At 61.6% G+C, this 20,090-nt stretch overlaps 3 protein-coding genes across 3 annotated transcripts; all 3 read right to left on the bottom strand.

Moving 5' to 3' along the window:
* Positions 1-1,702: 1,702 nt before the first annotated feature.
* CHRNG (cholinergic receptor nicotinic gamma subunit) lies at positions 1,703-6,142 on the bottom strand. The gene is made up of 12 exons (XM_027751105.2): positions 6,085-6,142; positions 5,543-5,682; positions 5,394-5,438; positions 5,079-5,188; positions 4,828-4,983; positions 4,467-4,564; positions 3,471-3,674; positions 3,086-3,200; positions 2,715-2,829; positions 2,185-2,389; positions 1,949-2,082; positions 1,703-1,870 (listed from the first exon to the last, which is right to left on the bottom strand). The coding sequence occupies exons 1-12, from the start codon at positions 6,125-6,127 to the stop codon at positions 1,703-1,705; spliced, it is 1,533 nt and encodes a 510-aa protein (XP_027606906.2). The 5' UTR covers positions 6,128-6,142.
* A 1,074-nt stretch (positions 6,143-7,216) lies between these two features.
* CHRND (cholinergic receptor nicotinic delta subunit) lies at positions 7,217-11,110 on the bottom strand. The gene is made up of 12 exons (XM_027751103.2): positions 11,059-11,110; positions 10,265-10,410; positions 10,047-10,091; positions 9,847-9,956; positions 9,576-9,731; positions 9,244-9,359; positions 8,794-8,994; positions 8,346-8,457; positions 8,108-8,222; positions 7,715-7,916; positions 7,492-7,610; positions 7,217-7,406 (listed from the first exon to the last, which is right to left on the bottom strand). Exons 1-12 carry the CDS (start codon positions 11,108-11,110, stop codon positions 7,224-7,226), a joined length of 1,557 nt encoding a protein of 518 aa, XP_027606904.1. The 3' UTR covers positions 7,217-7,223.
* A 927-nt stretch (positions 11,111-12,037) lies between these two features.
* On the bottom strand, positions 12,038-18,726 carry PRSS56 (serine protease 56). Its single transcript, XM_039378039.1, is given in 17 exon segments — positions 12,038-12,359; positions 12,490-12,596; positions 12,864-12,944; positions 13,060-13,216; positions 13,564-13,726; positions 13,951-14,014; positions 14,163-14,334; positions 14,337-14,626; positions 14,712-14,871; positions 15,012-15,154; positions 15,286-15,445; positions 15,526-15,634; positions 16,243-16,296; positions 16,776-16,955; positions 17,561-17,597; positions 17,600-17,740; positions 18,510-18,726. Coding segments are annotated over 17 exon segments (2,343 nt in total). The 5' UTR covers positions 18,661-18,726; the 3' UTR covers positions 12,038-12,185.
* Positions 18,727-20,090: the final 1,364 nt, after the last annotated feature.

Below are 20,090 nucleotides of genomic sequence, written 5' to 3'. Positions count from 1 at the left end.
GGCAGCAAGGCAACAGGGACACGGGAATCAGTGGGAAATTGCCAGGCAAAGACAGACCAGAGCTCATTAATACTGCACCTTCTCAGGGACAGAAGGCCCAGGGGCTGCAGACGTGCCTGGTGCCCTGGTTTGGGCAGCTTACAGAAGCTCCTGGCTCTCCTGGGCTGGGAACACGTGGCCAGGAGAGTGTCCCTTTAGCCACAGGAGTACTGTGCAGTGCCATCACTTTCCAGCAGGAGGTCTGTGGCTCGGAGTACAGTGCCCCAGGACCTGGTCACCTCACCTGGGTCATGGCCACAGGGCTGTGCCCCCATGGGAGGCTGAGGGCAGGACCCAGCCAAGGTTCTCTGGGCGCTCCTACCTACACTGGTGCGTGCCATCCCCACCTCCTGCCAGCCTGGAGCACCGGATCCAACCAGTCTCTGTGCTCTGGGCACTACACATCTTGCAGGGATAGGGCAGGAAAAGCCACCCTGGAAAGTGCACAGGCAGACTGGCACAGCCAGGGTAGTTCTAGGCCATGACCAGGCTGCCGGTGTCCATGAGGTGATGTCTCAGCTATTGGGTATTTGCCTCCCTCCTCCATCTGTGCCTGCAGGGCCCTCAGCTCTGGCAGGCAGTGCCAGGAGCAGTTGCAGGCAGTAACCAACTGCTTTTCTCCCAGCAGCAGCAGAGACAACTGGTACTGGGACCGTGAGGTGGATGGAGGCACAGCACATCCCAGAGCCAGGCACAGGTGGCATGAGCTGGATCACAGAGGAGCAGATGCTGCTTGTCACCATTCCCAAGCTGACCTCTCTCATCTCCCCTGCCAGCAGGGACAAAGCCAGGGGGGCCCAGAGGTCACTGAGGGGTCTGGGGGAGATGTAGCATTGCTGGGGTGGGGGGAAGGGGCTGTGCTTGACAGAGATGATGATCCCATGGGGCAGGGAAGGCTGGTGAGAGAGGAAGTCATGTGCTGGTGCTTGTAACAGGATGGATGCCAAGGGGTACACATCCCTGAGGAGGTTTTAGTGCCTGGTGGCCCAGGGTCTTCTCACCTCAAGCTGCTTGCTAGGGATCAAGGACAGCACTTCGTCTGTCCCAAGAGCCACAGCCAGGGCATAAATGGAGGGAGAAGTTAGCTGCCCCTAATCCCATCCCTGGCTCTGCTGTTGCTCCAGAATGGGGGGCTGCAGCTGGCATTCCTGCCTCATTGCCATGGCAAAGGATTCCAGGGGCCCCATTTGCTGTGGATTTGAAGCTGTAAATTTGCAGTGGGGAAATGTGGCTCTTGCTGCTAGTGCAAGATGGATGCCTGTCTCTGCTCTGGGCCCCCTGTGTCTCGTCTCACAGGACTGTGTGACCTAGAGGTGCGTGGCCAACCCACAATAGGTGGCACATCCAGCCTGCCCAAGAGGGTTGGGCATGGGGCAAAGATGCCATGGAGGCTTGCAAGACTGTCACAGGCTTTATTTCCACATTTAGCACAGCATGGTGACCCCGTGTTCCCCTTTTCCCCACTTTTCCCACACTGTTTTCCCTTTTCCCACACTGTTGGGGTGTGGCAGACCCACCACTCCCAGCCCTCCCTCTGTGCTGTGCTTGGCACCAGGAGCTGCAGTGCCCACAGGGATCTTGGCCAGCCAGGGGACTTTAGGGGTGCCCAGCCCCTGGCTCCAGCAGTCCTGGCAGCAAGAGGGCTGGTGTGTGCCTGCAGGCATCACTGTGGCTGGTACGGCTGGGGGTCTCCAGGGAAGGGCAGGGCAGGTGCCTGGTTGAAGTGAGCCACAAGGAAGATGCCAACGGTGCCACACACGAAGAGAGAGGCCATGATGAAGAAGCAGACACGGTCGATCACCTGTCCCACCATGATCCACTCCTCGCTCTCCTGCCAGTGGCACAAGAAGGGTGAGGGCTGTCCCCAGTGCTCCCCACGTGAGTCCCTCTCCCCCCGATCCTGACTCACGCTGCCAAAGTCGTTCTGCTCCCGTGTGGCGTTGGCGATGTGGTTGCAGGCATCCACACATGCCCGGATCTCAGGGCCTGCCTCCTCCAGGCTCTGGCAGAAGTCCTGGGGACTGCCACTCTCCAGGCCACGTCCTATGAGCAGCAGAGGCAGCACAGCGGGCACCAGTGAGCGCTCGGCCCCCTGGCACATTGCCCAGCTTCACAGGAAGGTGCCAACCCCCTGGGGACACTCACCAATTTTCTCCAGCACAGTTTTCATCAGCCCATCCCTCTCCTTCTGCTTCTCGAAGAGCAGCTCGGTCCGGGCTTTCCAGAGCATGTACTCGTCAGCTTTCACCATGAGCCCAAGGGAGCTGCATCTCCGGACAGCTTGTGGTGGCCCTGGTGTCTCCTCTGACACAGGCATGCCCAGGTAGCGAGGCAGGAGGTGCAGGAACACCTGGACACAGTGTTACCTGAGGGGATATGACCCCCTCACACCCAGTGGGTGCCATTGGGTCCCCTGGCATTGCCTGGAGCATCCCCGTGGAGTACCCTTGTGCTACTGGGATGCTGGACGTGTTGACACCTGCTGCTCCCCAGTGTTGGGAGTGACTTGGAGGGGTTTAGTGGCACTCTGTGATCCACTGGGGACATCTTTGTGGCAGGACTTGCACTCAGATGAAGGCATGCCTGCCACCCTGCTCCATGAAGGACCTGGCCTCAATCCCCAAATACCCATCCCATTCCCCATGTGTAAAGGGTAGAGAGATGACAGCAGGTACCTGGCGGACTCTCGGGGACATGGAGTGAGTGTTGGGTGTTCTCAGGGAGACATTGAGGACAATGACAGCATTCACCACGATCACCACTGTCACCACCATGAGGAAGGTCAAGTACCTGGAGAGAGGGCACAGAGCCTCATGTGGGGCTGCTGGGTCACAAGCTATGGATGTGCAAGGTCCTTCTCAGTGCCCTTCTGGGCTGGAAGTTGGGACTGGCAGTGGGACATGAGCAAGTGATAGCCCTACCTGGGCTGGAGGTTATTTCTGCGCCAGGGTCCTGTCCCTGGGCACTGGCTGCTGCACAGCACCTGAAGACCCTGCTGGCACAGTGTGACAACAGGGCTGGCACCCCGTCCCCATGTGTTACTTACTTCCCAATGAGTGGCACAGCCTGGGAGGTCTCGGGCACCTTCTGGGCAATGAGGAAGAGAAAGACAGTTTGGGCCAGGAGAACGTTGATGGAGACAGTGCATTTCTGCCCACCCGCTGCCAAGGAGAGGGAAAAGCAGAGTTTGGCATGGGGCAGTGGTGTGAGCATTGCCCTCCTTAGGCAAAAAGCCCCCACCCCAAAGCTGAACTGGCCAAGTCCTGCCTTGAGGCTTTAATCAAGGGGTACCTGGAAATTCACACAGTCTCCCCCCAGATATCACAGGAGCAGGCGAGAGATGACACTGATGGGACAAGGAGCCCTTCCTGGCGTGTTGCTGCCCCCTTGCACATCCCCATGCCTGCAGTGGGCACAGCACCAGTGTGTACCTTTGGCGGGCAGAAAGTAGACGAGCACGCCCATGGCGGAGATGAGGACACAGGGCACGATGATGTTGATGATGTAGAAGAGCGGCTTGCGCTGGATGATGAGGTAGAAAACAACTTGCTGGTATTGGGTGTCATCTGGGGTGAAGTGCTCTGAGTTGATGATCTTCCGAGCAGGGCGGTGCTTGATGGCCCATTCGCCATTCTCTGCATCACCACAGTGCCACATGAGCCCCACTGCCCCAGTGGGGGCAGTGGGGCTGCCAGCCCCCCAGTCCAAGCAGGGGAGGAAGGGGAGGACTGGTGATTATCATGAGCCCCACAGGGCAGCCAGGCTGGGCACAGTGCTAGAGCCACTTGGAAGGGAGATGAGCACTGTGCAACATGCCATGGTGCCTGTGCAAAATACCCCAGAAAGCTGTTGGATGGGGCAGCTGGGCACATATGGGGCACCTTGAGCCCCTTGGGGGCTCTCAGGGCTTTTAGGTGTGGGGCTGGGGTGCCCCCATCTCCCTCTTTCCAGGGTGCCATGGAGGGAAGCTGAGTGTGACACTGGGTGATAGCACACTGCTCTCCCCTGCTCTCCATGGGAGCGATAGATTTTTTCCCAGTCAAGATCGCAACTCAGGCCGGTAATGAAAAAATAAATCTCGCTGCCCGAAAAGCATTTTGTTCCTTCAATATGCAATTAAAATGTGATGGAAAACGTCATTGTTTGGCCATGACAGCTACGTTCCCAGCATCAATCAACCTTGCAGGAGCAGTGCTCTCCAGGAGCAGCTGCCAGGCAGCGAGAGCCCCGAGCCGGGGGGGGGGGGGTTAGAAAAACAAATCTCTCCTACACTCCCGCTTCCACTAATAACTTAAGTGCCCATGTAATGGTGGGAGCTGCTAATAGTCCCTGAAGCCCTGCTTTTGGCAGCCACCAGCGTGGCAGCAGACCAGTTGGATACCCCTCCTGGTGGGACATACTTATGCCATGGGGGGCTGCAGTGTTACCTGTGAAAGCCTCGGGGTCGATGACAATCCACTCCACGGTCTGGCCTTCCTCCACCGTCAACAGCAGGTTGATTTCATTTGCACTGTATGTCTGGGACCTGGGGAGGGACAAAGTGGTGGCAGAGGCTGGCATGCAACGGCCTGGATGGGCAAAGGGTGCCAGTGTGGCACCAGGTCATGCTGCATTTCCAGCTCTGCTTTGGGGTGCTTAACTTGTCTGTGGTGCCTACTGCCAGGTAGCAGGGGACAGGTAGGTGGCATTTATCTGCCATTTATCTGGGCTCAATGCCCCAGGGCAAAGGTGGGCATCCCATGCTAATCCCTGTGTCCCAGGAGGACCTGCCATGGAGCCCATGCTCACTGGAAGACCATGGTGCAGTTCTGCCAGTCAAAGGGGAAGTAGGTGACGTGGATGACGCAGACGCTGCGGTAGATGGCAGGGGGCAGCCAGTAGATGCTGCCATCAGGAGATACCAGCACGTTGGCGTAGAGAGTGATTTCAAACGTCCCGTCGATGCTGAGGGGGAAAAGGGTGGGTTCAGCCCCAGATTGTGCCTGGGGGGCAGTTGCCACCCCTGTATGGGGTTATGTCCCTATTGCCCTGTCATGTACTTGTTCTCCAGAACGATGTCAGGCAGCCAGACCATGGTGGAGGGCACCCGCAGCTGCTGGATGTTGTCGTATTTCTCAGGGTCCCACTGCAGGCGATAATCGGACCATTGCTGCAGGAAACAGAGCAAAGGAAGAGGGGTCATGGTGCTCCCCAAGACAAGGGAGATTGTGAGCTGTCTGGCCTGTGCTGCCCACAAAATGGACTCAGCCCCCCACAGAAGGGGGTGCAGATTATAGTGCCAGCCCTCCATGGGGTGCCACCCTGAGGTGCAAACATGGCAGGGGGTGATCCTGCCTGGAGGTGAGGGGTCTCACCATCTCTATCCAGACGTTGGTGGTGAGGGTCTCCTCTCGCTCATTCTGGCAGGGAATGAAGGAGGGAGGTGGGTTTAGTGCCCCATCTGCTGCCCCACATGTGGGGACAAATCCTCTCCCACTTATGGGTGCCAGGGGACCTCTCTCACCAAGGAGATGAGGTTGGTGAGGGTGAGCTTGAGGGAGACATCGATGATCTCGTCCCCTCGCAGGGCCGGGCGCAGTTGCCGGTTGTAGTTGCTCATGAGGTCCTGGAGCAGCTTCTCCTCCTGGTTCCTGCAACCCACACCTGGAGAGGACACATGCCAAGGGAACACCCCGGGGTGGGGACAGTGGGACCACCAATGCCCCTGAGACCTGACGTGTTGAGGGGGAGGCAGGGGGTGTGCATGGGGAGGGGATGCCCAGGTCTGTTACTGTGAGCGTGCACACTCAGCTCTGTGACCCTGACAGTCGAGTCAGTGCCCTGCATGCAGCAGGGCGGGGTGCATCCCCCCCACATCCCCCGCCCCACTCACCCTAGGGACCTCTCCAAGGGCAGGACATGGGGACAGCAGGTTGCCAGCACGGGGACACCCCGGTGGGAAGGTGCATGGCACTGTACTCCCAGGGGTGACAAACCCCCCAGTGCAAAGGTGGGGGGTGGCCAGTTCCCCCTCCCAGGCCTCTCCCTGGGGCGGGCACCCCTTACCTGCCAGTGCGCAGAGGAAGAGAAGGAGGCCGTGGCAGCGCATGGCGGTGCCGTGGGGCGCAGGGGCTGGGGCTCTGCTCCACCGCCCGCCCGGCGCTGTTCTGGGCCGGGCGCCCGGAGGGATGGGACAGCTGTCCCCTCCTACCGTCAGCTGTTCCCAACAGCCACGGGGACTGGGGAGGAACGGGTGACCACCGACCTTCCCCCGCTGGTGGGGTGATGCCAGTTTACTGGGAAGCTCCTCTGAGATTTTGTGCCAGAGGGGTTGGGATTGGGGCTGGGGGCAAATTGAACTCCGTGTCTCAGTTTCCCCATGTCCCCCATGGAGGCGTGCATCTCCTTGCAGCAGAAACCCAGGTGCCCATGGGTTATGGAAAACGAGTGCCACGCTGCCAGGACCTCCTGTCACCACCAGGGCAGTGGCTGCCCACAGAGCACAGGGTGAGGAAGGGGCAGGCAAGTCCCACCACTCTCAGAGGTTCAAATGCTGCCAGACCCCTTGTAGAGGGGCCACGTTGCGGGGGAATGGGGGTGTGGTGAGATTCCTGGCTCAGCAGAGATGTGACAGCTGTCCTGGGCCACTGCCGGTGGGGGGACGTCAGCTGTGCCCCTGAAACCAGAGCCCTGGCATCCCACTGCTGAGCTGGGGAAGAAGACAGCCCTCTGGACCCCCAGCTCTGCACTGCTGGATGGGGTGTGCTGGGGGGGACACTGTGGGTTTGGCTGGGGGATCATGGGGGCGGGGGGGAAATGTGGGCACTGATGGCATCTCTGCTCACTGCAGTGGGTCCGCATGGGATAGTGTTACGTTAGGGGGGGATACATCCCCTTCCCCTGCCCACCCTGCCCCCAGTGCCCAGCCCACAGGGGTAGCAGGGCTGGTACCACCACACCCCTCTGGAAATCACCCCTTCCAGCCACAGCTGAAGTTCACCATGCTCAGGACACCCAACAGCACCCATTCCCTGGATGGGCATCACCCTCCCCAGCACACACACAGTGCTCAGGGTGGGCATCATGCCCAGTGGGGGACACTGAGAGAAGCCACCACTTCAGTGCCCCATGGCAAGAAACATCCAGCTTTATTTTCCCAAGCTAAGGCAGGTGGGGGAGAAGTACATGGGACCCCCCCACACCCCTTAGACGAAGCGCTTATTCTCCTCCTGGTAGTTGTAGGGGTCTCCAGCGAAGGGCAGCGGTGGCGGGTGGTTGTAGATGCCCATGAGGAAGATCCAGAGGGTGCCCACCACCAGCGTGGGGGTGATGAGAAAGAGGCAGAGGCGGTCCAGGGTCCGGGCCACACGATTCCAGTTGTCAATCTCCTGGGGAGAGAGCCAGGAGCCAGGCAGTGGGGGGCACAGTGGTCACAGGGAGCCCCCTCTGCCCTGCCAGTGCCCATGGCCCCACCTCGTTGTAGCTGTTTTCATCCCGCATGTGCTTGACAATGTCATTGGCGTTGTCAATGACAGGTTTTATGTGCTCGTAGAGCTGCTCGTCGCCTGTGACCGTGCCCTGCGGCGCCAAACCTGGGGGCAAGGAGGCAGTGAGGTGGGCTCCAAAGGGCTGCCACTGCTGGTGACCCCCGCTTCACCACCCTTCCCCATGTCCCCATGGAGGGGCTGTGGCTCACGGGCAGGGGTGACGCGGCTGACCAGCCCGTGCCGCTCCGACTGCTTCTCGAACATGAGCTCGCTGCGGGACTTGACACTGAAATACTCCTCTGCCTTGGCGATGTAGCCAGCGGAGCTGCAGCGCCGGATGCACGGGGCGCCCGCCGGGCTCTCGTCCGGCTGTGTCATGCCCAGCAGCCGGGGCAGGCTCTCCAGGAAGACCTGGGACACAAGAGGGGTTGTCAGGTCCCTTGGACACCTCCCCAGTGCGATGCCACCTTGTCCCCACTTTCTGTCCACAGACTACATGTGGCAGAGATGGGACACCCTGTTGCAATGTGCTGTGCTGTCCGTGTCCTCCGTGGGGCACAGTGTCATCCCTGTACCCACCACTACACCCACACCCTGCTCACCTCTTTGACCCAGTCAGACATGACATGGGTGCTGGGGGTGCGGAAGTGGAAGTTGAGGACCACAACACAGATGATCACCACAGCTGTCACCAGAAGCATGATAAAAAGCAGATACCTGGTAGGGAGCATGGACTTGGAGCTGGGATTGCCACAGGGGCTGGGCACAGGCAGAGCTGCCCTCTGGCACCATGGAGACCCCACAATGTCCCTGCTGCACCCAGTGGTGCCCAGGACTCACTTGCCAATGAGGGGGACGGCGTGGGAAGTGGCAGGCAGGCGCTGGGAAATTAGAAGGAGGAAGACAGACTGGGCCAGGAGCACTGAGATCACCAGGGTCATCTTCTCACCACCTGGAGAGCAGGTGAGCTCAGGGAAAACCCTACCCCATGTGCCTTTCCCAGTATCCCCGGTGCCATGATTGCCCTTCCAGTGTCCCACCATACAGTGCCCCATATTGGGTTTTCTGTCATGGGGGTACACCAGGGTCCCACATGGGGTATCCTGTCCCCAAGTGTGCCTCTGCTAGGGTGTCTGGCTGGGATGACAGTGTCTTACATGGGGATATCCCAGAACTGGGATATCCCTGTGCTGAGCATTGGGGTATCCCCATGCCCCAGGACATGGTGCAGGTGTGGGACATGGAGGTGCCCCAGGGCTGTGACTCCCATGCTGCAGGGCTCACTCACTGTCAGCAGGCAGGTAGAAGACAAGGATGACCATGAAGGCAATGAGGATGCAGGGAATGACGATGTTGATGACATAGAAGAGTGGCTTGCGCTTGATGATGAGGTAGAAGGTGATGTCCTGGTGCTCACTGGTGTCAGGGGGAATGTCAGGGTAGATGTTCTTGCGGGCTGGGCGGTGGATGATTTCCCATTCCCCATTCTCTGCCAGGGCACATGGGACAGCACATGGCATGGGGGACACCTGCCATGACCATCCTCACCAGCCCCACCAGCACTGATCTCCCCATCCAGGGTCTGGCTAACTCCAAGTCTGGTGGGTTGAGTGCCAGGGTGCAAAAGCCCCAGGTACATGGGTGTCTCCGTGACAGAGTGCCCCAACTCCAGAGTGGCATCCAGCCCTGCACAGGATGTCCTGCTGCCACAGGACGTGGCAGAGAGCACAAGCCTTACCTGTGAAGCCTTCGGGGTCAATGATGATCCACTCCACCGGGTAATCCTTGCCTGTGTCCAGGTCGGTGTCTGTCTTCAAGTGCATGTTGATCTCCAGGGCACTGTATGCCAGTGACCTGGACCACAGGGGACAGGCAGTGAGGAGCTGCAGCTGCTACTGGGCACACACCACCCACCCACCCTGACCTCCAGCATGACGGACTCAGGCCACCGGGTTACCTGCAGACCCCCACCTTGCTGTGCCCCAACAACAAGGGGAGGGTGTTAGCAGCAGCAGGCACCACAGGGGGATGGGATGCCCACCCTGCTGCCCTGACCCAGCAGCCCAGCACCTGAATCTGAGGGTGCAGTTCTGCCAGTCGAAGGGGAAGAAGTCGACGTTGATGAGGCAGGTGCTGCGGAAGATGGCAGGTGGCAGCCAGTAGACATAGCCCGTGTCGTAGAGGAGGACATTGCAGTAGTAGGCAACCTCAAAGAGCCCATCATTGCTGTGCCGGCAGAGAGACAAGGTGATGGTGGGGCTGGGAAGGGGCCAGGGGAGCCCTGGGCATGCACCAGGCACAGTTTAGGGGATTTGGGAGGGGAAACTGAAGCACAGCTCACTTGTTCTCCAGGACTATCTCAGGCAGCCACAGCATGTCTGCCGGCAGGCGGAGCACCCCGATGTCCCCAAAGTCGGACTTGTTCCACTGCAGGCGGTAATCGGTCCAGCCCTGAAGGGGAGGATCCCCAGGTCACCCCCTCACCATGCCGGGCCACCCCGTGGTGGCACAACTGATGCCATGGCACCTGTCCCTACTCACGTGCTCGAGCCATATGCTGGTGGTGAGTGTCTCGTCCACTTCTTTCTGCAACAACAGTGTGGGGCAGTGAGATGCCAAGGTGTCCTGACAGCTCAGGACCCCCAACACTCAGCAGCAGAGTGAAAGAGAAGCAGCCTCAGGGGTGGCACCCAGCCAGCCCTGGGGGTGAGGCATGGCTGTGGGGCTCCCCACGGTGGGCACTGCCCACTGGGGCTCACCAGTGAGATTAGGTTGGAGAGGGTGAGGGCCAGGTAGACGTCCACGACCTCATCAGTGGAGACAACAGGACGCACCTCTTTGTCATAGCCCTTCTCCTTAAAGAGGTGGTGGATGAGCCTTTCCTCCTGGTTCACGCAGAGCCCACCTGGGGGTGTGGAGTCAGGCAAACCAGGGGGCTAGTGGGGCTACTGGGCCCAGTGCCACCCCATAGGATGGTATAAGAATGTAGGAGACAGGAACAGGCCAGGACTTTGCATGTTTGTGCTGCACAGGAGCACAGACATGGACATGCAGGAATGACAGACTTGCGGGAGCACATTGGGAGCACGTGGGCATAGGACAAAGACATGGGCATGGACACAGGGACACAGAAATACAGACCTAGCACACAAAGGGACACACAGACACAAGATACTTGGGTACAGATCCAGTAGCATTGTGCACATAGGTGGATGCACACGCAGAGGCACACATGCGCTCATGGACATGGACCCAGTGTATGCAGGGACACGTGGTCGGAGATTTGGTGTCACTGTGCACACAGACAGGCACACACAGGGACATACAGATACAGTGACACTGGGAACAGACAGCACATGGACTGGGCTGGGACACGGCTTTGGGAAAGAAGCACAAGGGACGCACAATGAGGGGATTCTGCCAGGTAATACCCAAAAAGTGGCCCTGGGGACCCTTGTGCCCTGTTTGGACCCTGCCACCGTCCCACCGACCCCATTGAGGGAACCTGGAATCCCCCAGCAATAGGACACCCCATGTCCCAGACCCCGCTCACCCGACAGCATCAGTGCCCCGAGCAGGGCCAGCTGCTGCGACAGGTTCCCCATGCGGTGCCCGCGGTGCCCTCGCGCCGTGCCAGGCCCTGGCTGCCTCCCCGCCTGGCCTGGCCGAGCGGATGTCCGGCTGCCGGACAGACTAGGAGATGGATGGTGCCAGGTGCTGAGGGGGAAGGGTACCGGCACCGGATACCCGCTCCCAGCCCTCTCTTCCGGCACCCCAGCGTGCAGGGAAGGGGAGACAGGCAGGCACAGCTGGACTCACCAGCCTCACGGGTGACAGCTCATCACCCTGAGCCTGGGCACCACAGCATGGGCACTTCTGGGCACGGGGAGGAGCGGTCCCTTCCCTGCTGCTCAGCAGTCCCAGTGATGCTGCTCGGGGTGGCAGAGTCCCCACAGGCGGGAGGGGTTGGTACCCATTGATGCCCAAGCGCAGGGGTGGCACCACCCTGCCACCCACCAATGGCCCAGGGCACACTTGGCCCCTGCACTGGCAGGTTTCACGTGGGTCCCTGATGGGGTGTCACCAGGGATGAGCACCAGTGCTGTGCCATGGGTGCTGCAGTGGGCAGGAGGGGTGTCCAACCCCCGGTGAGGGTGTGGGGAGTCTGTTCCAGGTTGGATGCAGCAGGAATCAAGGCTGGGGGCATCGCTTCGGGGTACAGGGTACATGGGAAGGGGGAGATGCAATGAGATGTCATAGCCCCACTGGAAAGTCTCTCCATTGTCAGCCACCTCATCAGCACTGCATGGCATGCTTGCTTCACACTCACTGGCTACTGGAAAATAGAGCCCTTCTTTATTGAAAAATAAACCTTCTCTGTACAAATAAATAACAGCTCAGGTACCTTTGGGGAAAATGGGGTGAGGATGGGGTGAGGATTGCCAAGGTGGGTGGTCCCAGGAGAGAGGAGGACTGTGATTCCTGGCTGAGGTGCTCCAGGTACTGCCTGGGGCACCATTGCCCTGGGGGAAAGTCAGGAAGTGCTGATAGGAAGAGGGAAGCTGGGGCACGATGAGGGTGGAAGAGCCTGAGGCAGGGAGGGGACTGTGTTTGAAGGACATAAGGGACACCTGCCCCAGTGCCCTCTCCCCATGCTGGAACGCTGCCCCAGGGGTACCATTAGGTTTTCAGCGCTTCGAGCGCCAGAGCGACAAGGCCGGGCATACTGCGGGCCAGCGAGTCGCTCTCCAGCCCCACAAGGCCAGTGAAGGCTGTGGGGCGGCCCCCTACAGTGGCCCGCACCTGCGCCCGGTACAGTCCCTTGGTGTTTTTGGAGCCCAGGTCCACGAGGATCTGCAGGGAGACAACGGCACCATGAATCCCCTGGGGGAGCCAGGGGCAGAGCAGGACAGTAATGGGCTGGGGGGTGGCATTTATCGGCTGCCAGGGTGGGGGGCTCTGAGTGGCTGGACAAGGCACTCACCTCCTGGAAGGTCATGGCCAGGTCAGTCTCGGGCACCTGCAGCACCCAGGCGTACAGGTCACGCACCGCACCCACCCGCGCTGCCGACTCGTTGAGGCTGGGGCAGGCTGCGCCCCCGGGAACGGACAGGAGAAACATGGAGGGGGACATCGGGGTGAATTGTGGGGACTCCATGCTGTGGCCCAGCCTAGGGAGGAGCACCCTTGCTCTGGGGTCACTATGGGAGCATGGGTCCCTGTGGAAAGGGATATAACCAAGGGCTGTCCCACTGAAATGGGACTAGCAATCCTGGGACCAGGGTGCAAGGCTGAGGCTGGGGTTGTCACTGTCCCTATGGTGGCACGTGGCATCCCACAGGGTTTGTGGGAGCTTACCTTTGCCGGCACCTGCCTCCTCCTCCTCCACCCTGGGCAGCTCTGTGGACACCAGCTCACGTTTCTCCCTCAGTGCAGACCCTGCCACCAAGAGAGGTGTGACACTCCCGGCAGGGACACGGCCAGTAGGCACTGTCCAGGCACGGAGCCAGCCAGAGGGTGAACATCCCACTGCCCCCAGACCCTCCAGGCTCACAGGGCTCACGGCTTGGCAGGGGGGTCCCTGCCAGCTCTCCGGGTGCCTGTCGTGGCTCCATAGTTTCCAGGGCAGTGCCAAGGTCCAACTCTGCCCGCAGCTGGGTGAGGAAGGCTCGTCCCTGTCCCACCATCTCCTCCACCACATCCTCACCCTGCTGAAGGGAAGGCAGGGTGATGGGGCACCCACAGGACACCTCTGAGAACAGCCAGGTGCCCGGTGGCAGAGTGCAGGGCACGGCTGGGCTTGTGTCAGATGGGGCACTGGGGACATGCAACTGCTTGTGGCTGTGTTGGGTCAGATCCCAAGCTGCAGGGTCAGACCCACAGCTGGCTCTGCACTGCCTGGACTGGGAGCACTGGTTTCAGCTGGGGAGGATGAGATGCCCCCTTTGTAGTGGTAAAGCGAGATGGCTGCACAGGGGACAATGGACCCATGGGATGTCCCTGGTGGCACAGTCACCAGAGGGGCAGGGGCTCCCCCAGCCTGTCCCTCCCCACATACCTGCAGAAAGAGCTGCATCTCCCTGGGGAGCTGTTCCCTGTCCATTGTGGGCACCGGGGGACTGCTCCCCTCCATGGTCCTCAGCGCCTCCACCCAGTCTTGCAACTGGGGTCCCACTGCCCCAAAGAGGTCTGCAAAGGGGGGCAGCCGCCTGGCCCCCCACCTGCAAGTACATGAGGTGAGCTCAGACTGGTGTCCAGCAGCACCCATCACAGGGCAGTGCCACCCTGTGCACCCCACTGGGCACCCCTGGGAGGGTGCCCTGGTTGCAGGAGAAACAGGACCCCAGTGTTCAGGCTGTCTCCAAAAGCCATGCCAGTGCCCACTGTCATCTTGACCACTTCCCCAACCCTTTTGGCCCCTCATCCCATGCCGACCATGCCTCACCTGGTGAGGACTTTCTGGGGTCCCTCTGCTGTGGGCCTTGAGTGGTCCCCTACCACAGCCAGGTCTGAGGGGACAAGAAGGAGACAGGAGAGACAAAGGGAAGGGGAATCCCAGAGGGGTGACAGGGCAGGCTGCTGGTGCTCCAGCCATCAGCTCAGGGGAGACTGATGGGACCCCAAGTGGATGTGGGGTGGTCCAGCACAGAAGAGTACCTGGGATATCCCTGCGGACACGGGGAGGGAAGAAATGCCCATAGATCTTGCCCAGGAGCTGGGGCAGAGTGCGGCTGAGGAAGGAGAAATCAAACTGGTTTCGGATGAAGTCCCCAGCCTGGCGCAGGAGATCCACCAGGGTCTGGGCGTAGGAGTGCAGCTCTGTGGGCAGAGAGGACTCTGTGGGCACATGGCCCTGGTGCCACACCAGCCTCATGCTGCCAGAAATGGGGTCCCTCCCCACACCCTAGCCCTGCCACAGTCCCCCAGCTCACCACATCGTCTTATCCTGGCACGGCAGGTCTCCTCAGCCAGGCGGGCACAGGTGGCCCGACCCTGAGGTGCCCGGCAGGATCCGGCATAGAAGGTGCAGAGACGGGCGCGCTCAGGGTTCTGCCGCTCTGGGGGCAGCTGGGCCAGTGCCAGCAGGTCGAAGCAGCTCGGTTCTCGGCTGCCAGGGGCAGCTGTGAGAGAACCGGGGCTGCAATGAGGTGCTGAAACCTCTCTGGGTGTCTCCGTCCCCCCTATGGTGCAGCCAGTGGCACTCACAGTCCATCTGGAGGCTGAGCCAGTCCGTGAAGGCAGTGACACGGGTGTAGACTCCTGGTTTGCCCCGTTCACCACAGCCGTCACCCCACGAGGTGATACCGTAGAGGACAAAGTGGTGTGAAGTGGGGTCTTGGCATGCCAGTGGGCCCCCTGAGTCGCCCTGTGGGGGAGATGCTCATCCATTGGGCTGGGCTGGGACCCCAACCACATTGACTAGCTGTGGTACGTGCCCAGCAGCCCTGTGTGCCACAAGGGATTTTTGAGGTGGTGTGACGGCAGTCCCTTAGGCCTGGGTGTTACCTGACAGGAATCGATGCCTCCAGACAAGTACCCAGCACAGAACATGGCACTGGTGAGCAGGTCCTTGCCCAGGGCACCCCGGCACGTCTCCTGGCTGAGCAGGGGCACCTGCGCCTCCATCACCACATCAGCCACTGGTCCCTCTGCCAGGCAATACACCGATTGCAGTGTCCCCTGTGCCTGGACATCTCTGTGCCCTGGCTTGGTGCATTGAGACTTGGCACATGAGAGGGCACAGAGGGGGACACCCCACAGGGTGTCAGAGTGGCTCTACCTTCGTAGAGGGAGCCCCAGCCCGCGATGTAGCAGGGAGTGCCAGGGCTGGGCTCTGTGGGGCCACTGGGAAGGCACACGGGGCTGACGGTGGGTGACGGGGCCAGAGACACTGCCAGCTCCAGCAACGCCAGGTCCCCGTGAAACGTCTTGGGGTTAAACTGGAAGGAGATGTGGGGGTGTCAGTGGGGGGCCCTGAGGCATGCACAGGGAGGTCAGGGGGGTGCCCACCTCCACCCACCTTAGGATGAGGCAGGATGCGCCGGATGGGCACTGCCCTCTCGCCCACACCCGGCTTTCCCAGCTCGTGGTCACCCACCACCACCGTCCACGCCAGCTCATTATGGTTCCTGGCAGGGTGGGGGGCAGCTAGTTACAGGGATGTTGGGGTACCAGCCCGTGCCCCCCTCTGCAGGGACATCGTCCCCGCATTGCCGTGCCCCACGCCGTACCCGCCAAAGCAGTGTGCCGCGGTGAGGACCCAGGAGCGCCCTACCAGCACCCCTCCGCACATCAGCTCCCCGTGCAGCCGCACCGACACCAGCCAGGGCCAGGCGCCCCGCGGGGCCACGCTGCCGCCCATGATCCGTCCGCGGGGGGCCGTGGCGTTGGCTTGTGGACCCCCGCGGCGCCCACAGCTCCCTGGGAAACAAAGCCGGGGTGAGAGGGGGTCCTGCAGCCCTGCTGCTGGGACACTCCCTCTGCCAGGTGGGCACAGGGCGTCCGGGGATGGTCGCGGCAGGTGGAGGGGGTGGCGGGGGCTCAGGCGCGTCGGGCGCGCTGTCAAGCCTCATCGTGCTCACGGAGGCGAGCGGGCGGAGGGCCGGGGGCACCCCGCAGCCCGGCAGCTGCCGACGCTAACCTCTGCCCCCCGGCCCAGCAGGCAGCCGGGGGCCGGGGGCGCCCGCTGGCGTGGTGGGGGGGGTGGCGTGGGCACCGCGGGGCCGCCCTGGCTCACCTGGCGTTGCCACCTCTGCTGCTGCGTCAGGACTCAGGGCTGCGGCTGCCGTCTCTGCAGGGACAGGCTGTCAAGGCACCAGTGCATCCCTGCTGTCCTCAATTCCCCCCAGTTCCTCTCAGTGCCTCCAGACCCCCATCATCCCGTGTACCATCCCAGGAGTGCTTGCACCCCCAGTGACTCAGTGTCCACAATCTCTCAGCCACCTTCGCTTGCCCCCTTCTCCCTCCCAGATTCTCCATTACCTCTCAATGTCCCATTCTCCCAAAAGTGCTCATCGTTCCCAATACCTCCATCCCCCAAATCTCCACCTCTTACCCCAGATCCCAACATTCCTCCCAACCTTCCATCCCACCAAAGATACCCCATCATTCTATTGTACCCCCACTTTCTCCATTCCCCGACTCCGTCCCAGTATCCCATCACTGCCAATGTCCCATATCCCCTCCAAACCTCCCATGGGAATGCCCCGTTTTTTATCGTAGGGTCTTTCCTCTCTAGGAGGAGCCAGGGGGATGCAGGTGCCCACTCACGGCACTCCTGGAGGCGGTGCTGGCAGAGCCGGGCGCTGAGCGGGGCACAGGCATGTGGGGCCCCCTCAGGTGGGCACAGGTGCTGGTAGGGGGCACAGGCCTGGCTCAGCGCCCAGTTGCGCTGGGGCAGCTCGGGCAGTGCCTGGGCATCCAGCAGGGCCTGGCAGCTGGGGGGCACAGCTGGCGCTGCAAGAACAGCAGGGCTATGAGCATCACCATGTCCTCCCTGCCCACCTCTACCCAGGCCACCCTGAGTTCTGCTTTGGTGCGGGTGGGAAGGGGGCATGATAAGCTGTGTAGTCAGCACATTTTGGTAGGGTCTTCTGTGTGCTGGGATATGTTTTTGAGGGGATCTCTGAAAAGGAGACAAGGGATCAGGCAATGTTTTGGATAGGGCTTCGGGTGATTGGGTAGGATATAGAGAAGATGGGAACTGCTTGGGTAGGGTCTTCAGGTGGTGTTTTGGTAGGGTCTCTAGCAGTTAGGGATACATTTCGGGAATCCGGGCACTGTTTTGGTAAAGCCTGTAGGGTGAGCCAATAGGGGAGAAGGTACGGTTTGAGTAGGATCTTGGGGTCCAATTTCGTTAGGATTTCTAGGGGATGAGGCGGTGCTTTGGTAAGGACCCAAAGAAATATTTGGCAAGGATTTCTAGGCATGGGTGCAGGTTTTTGCAGGGTCCTTTGGGCACAGGATGGTGTTAGGATAGGACCCCTGGACTGTGTTTGGGTGGGGATCCTGGGCTCTGTTTGGGTAAGGCCTCTTGGGGATGGGGCAGTGGGGGCCGTGGGGTCATGACTCACGTGGGCAACGGCCGGTGATGTTGGCGCAAGGTGGGAAGAGGCAGGGGGCACAGAGTCCACAGGCCCCTCGCTGCCGCTGCTGCTCGGACAGCGCCCGCTCCAGTGCCAGCAGTGCACTCCTCAGTGCTGCCTCCAGCACCAGCGTCCCACGGCTCGACAGTGCTGATGGACACACACAGGGTGCTCGGACTCCCAGAGCCTCCACCACTGCCCCCCACCACAGCCATGGGGTGCCCCCAGCCCACTTGGTGCCTGTGCCCCAATATCTCTGTGGTGGGTGTCAGGCTGGGCATGGCCTGTCACCTGTTGACATTGCCTAAGGTGACAACTGCTAATGTCACCTCTCTGCTGGTTGGCACATGGGCACTTGGGTGTTTGCCCAGGTCTCTGCGTGTCCATTGTGGAGACCCCGTGGACAGATGTGCGTGCAAATGTGGGCATACAGCAGGGTGTGAGCCTGGGCAGGTGTGCCCACATGTGTCAGTGTGCAGGTACCTCTGTACACACTTGTGTGTGCACTGTGAGTGCACACCTGTGTGTGCCAGGGTCTGCATATCCCCATGTGTGTGCAGTCCTGTGTGTGCCCTGTATGTGCATCCCCCGGTGTGTCCCTACCTGTGATCACCTTCCTGCTGGGCTGGCCATGCCCTGGCAGAATGTCCCCTGGGGCTGGCAAAGGTACCTGGGCAGGAGGGAGCACGCAGGGCACCCCACATCCCCTGTGTCCCCTAGTGCCACTGGCAGCACTTGACACCCAGTGCAGGCAGCACAGGTGTGTCCCGGGTTCTGGGGGTCTTCACCAGGGACCTGGCCATTCTGCTTGTGCTCCCTCCCTTCCTGAGAGTGACCCCAGGGGTCCCAGCTCCTACAACACCCCTGTCCACAGCCAAACCGTCCCACAAAGATGCTCCCATTCCCGTGCCCCACTGACCTTGCAGGATGCTGGCCGGCATGGGATACAGTCCCTGGCCCATGGGGACCCCCCTCACCAGCTGCAGCAGCAGCAGGAGAGGCAGAAGAATGGGGGGGACCAGGCGGACCCCGAGAAGAGCTCCCCGCGTCCTCTTCCCTCCTCGCTCCATCCCCGGGCGGGCAAAGGGGGCAGGAGGGGGAAGCCCCCGAAATGCCCGAGGCAGGAGAGGAGGGATGGATATATACGGTGCCCCCCGGGCGGTGGGAGGAGAGAGGGGCCGGGGGAGCACAAACAGGCGAGTTCATTAATGTCGCGCCAAGATGCCAGCTCGGGGCGGGGGGCGCTTGGGGGGGCGCAGCCGGGGCCTCAATGCCGCCTTTGTTCGACGGGGCCTCCGGGCGGGCAGCATCAGACGGGCGCTGCGCTCCGGCGCTGCCCGCGGCCCTTGATCATTTTCACGCCAAGCCCCGGCCGCGCCACCCTCCCTCCTGCGGGCCCCGGGCGGGTGGGAACGCACCGGCGGCTGCGGGCGCGGGGGGCCCGGGCTGGGCGTGGGAGCCCCGCCGGCGGTTTCAAAGGCGGGCAGCGGGCCGGGAGCGGTCGGGCGGACAAGGCGGGGGAAGGGGAGGAGGGGGGCTCCGCGGGGGGGTCCTCCTCTCTCTGTGCCAGCCCAGCCCTGGCTGAACGGGCCATCCCGTGCCCAGCACCGCCACCCCCGTGCTAAGCACAGGCTGTCCCCGAGGACCCCCCTCCGATTTCTCTCCCAGTTTCCCGTGTCCTGCCTGGGGTGCAGGAGGGAGGATGTGCCCCGGGGAGGGGGCTGGGGGCAGATGGGGCCGGGGCACCGGCTGTCCTTCTTGCTTGTCCTTCTGTCCTTGTTAAGCAGTGGGCCTGGGTTGGGGGCAGTCTTGGCCCCAGGAATGGGGGGGCTACACTCACCAGCCCAGCTAGAGAGGATGCCTCCGTGCTTGCCGCTCGGCTTGTCATTGGTCCCACACTTTTGGGATGCCACCGTCCTGCTCCCATTGCCGTCTTCCTGTGCCCACGGGCTCCGCTTCAGTTCCTGCGGCGGGACAGGGCGCGGCTGCATCTCTATCACCTTTTTGGGATGCAGGGGATGCCCATGCCCCCACCTCTGTCCCTGTAAAGGGGATTGGGGTTTCTGGGTCCCCATGTCCTTTTTTCTGTTGTTGTTAGCGGCAAGGGGTGCCCGTGTCCCCAGGTCCACTGCGTGGACCATCCCCCTACCTCTGTCCTTCTTAGGGAGTACCTATGTCCCGCTCTCTGCCCCCATTAGGTGCAGGAGGTGCCCATGTCCCCATCCGCATTTCGAGTCCAAGGGATGCCCGTCCCCATTAGGGGCAGGAGCGCCTCCGTGCCCGCGCTCCCCCTGGCCCCCCCGGCCGCGATGGTGCCAGCAGGGCGCGGACAATGCCGCTTCAGTGGCACATCAAAGGCGCGGGCTGCCCGCGGCTGGCACGGCGACAGGCCCGCCGCAGATGAAAGCCCCGGCCGGCCCCGCCGAGCTCCCACCTCGGCCGCGGGGGCACGCTACGCCTCCGCCCCACGGGGGACGCGGAGACGGGCGGGGGGACACAT

The sequence above is a fragment of the Pipra filicauda genome, unplaced genomic scaffold (genome assembly GCF_003945595.2).
Source record: "Pipra filicauda isolate LSUMZ 115617 unplaced genomic scaffold, ASM394559v2 scaffold98_size3848907_pilon, whole genome shotgun sequence".
NCBI classification, from domain to species: Eukaryota; Metazoa; Chordata; class Aves; order Passeriformes; family Pipridae; genus Pipra; species Pipra filicauda.
Note: the sequence above shows the minus strand (reverse complement) of the source record. Positions and strands in the feature narration are given on the sequence as shown.

What these genes read in the sequence shown, in the direction of transcription:
- CHRNG (XM_027751105.2), bottom strand. Translation starts at nt 6,127, where the DNA reads ATGCGCTGCCACGGCCTCCTTCTCTTCCTCTGCGCACTGGCAG. An exon ending in AACTGCACCATGGTCTTCCA is followed by an intron (nt 4,565 to 4,827) that starts GTGAGCATGGGC and finishes GTCCCTCCCCAG; the next exon opens with GTCCCAGACATACAGTGCAA. An exon ending in CGACCCCGAGGCTTTCACAG is followed by an intron (nt 3,675 to 4,466) that starts GTAACACTGCAG and finishes GTGGTGATGCAG; the next exon opens with AGAATGGCGAATGGGCCATC.
- CHRND (XM_027751103.2), bottom strand. Translation starts at nt 11,110, where the DNA reads ATGGGGAACCTGTCGCAGCAGCTGGCCCTGCTCGGGGCACTGATGCTG. An exon ending in CCAGCATATGGCTCGAGCAC is followed by an intron (nt 9,957 to 10,046) that starts GTGAGTAGGGAC and finishes CCTCCCCTTCAG; the next exon opens with GGCTGGACCGATTACCGCCT. An exon ending in TGACCCCGAAGGCTTCACAG is followed by an intron (nt 8,995 to 9,243) that starts GTAAGGCTTGTG and finishes GTGCCCTGGCAG; the next exon opens with AGAATGGGGAATGGGAAATC.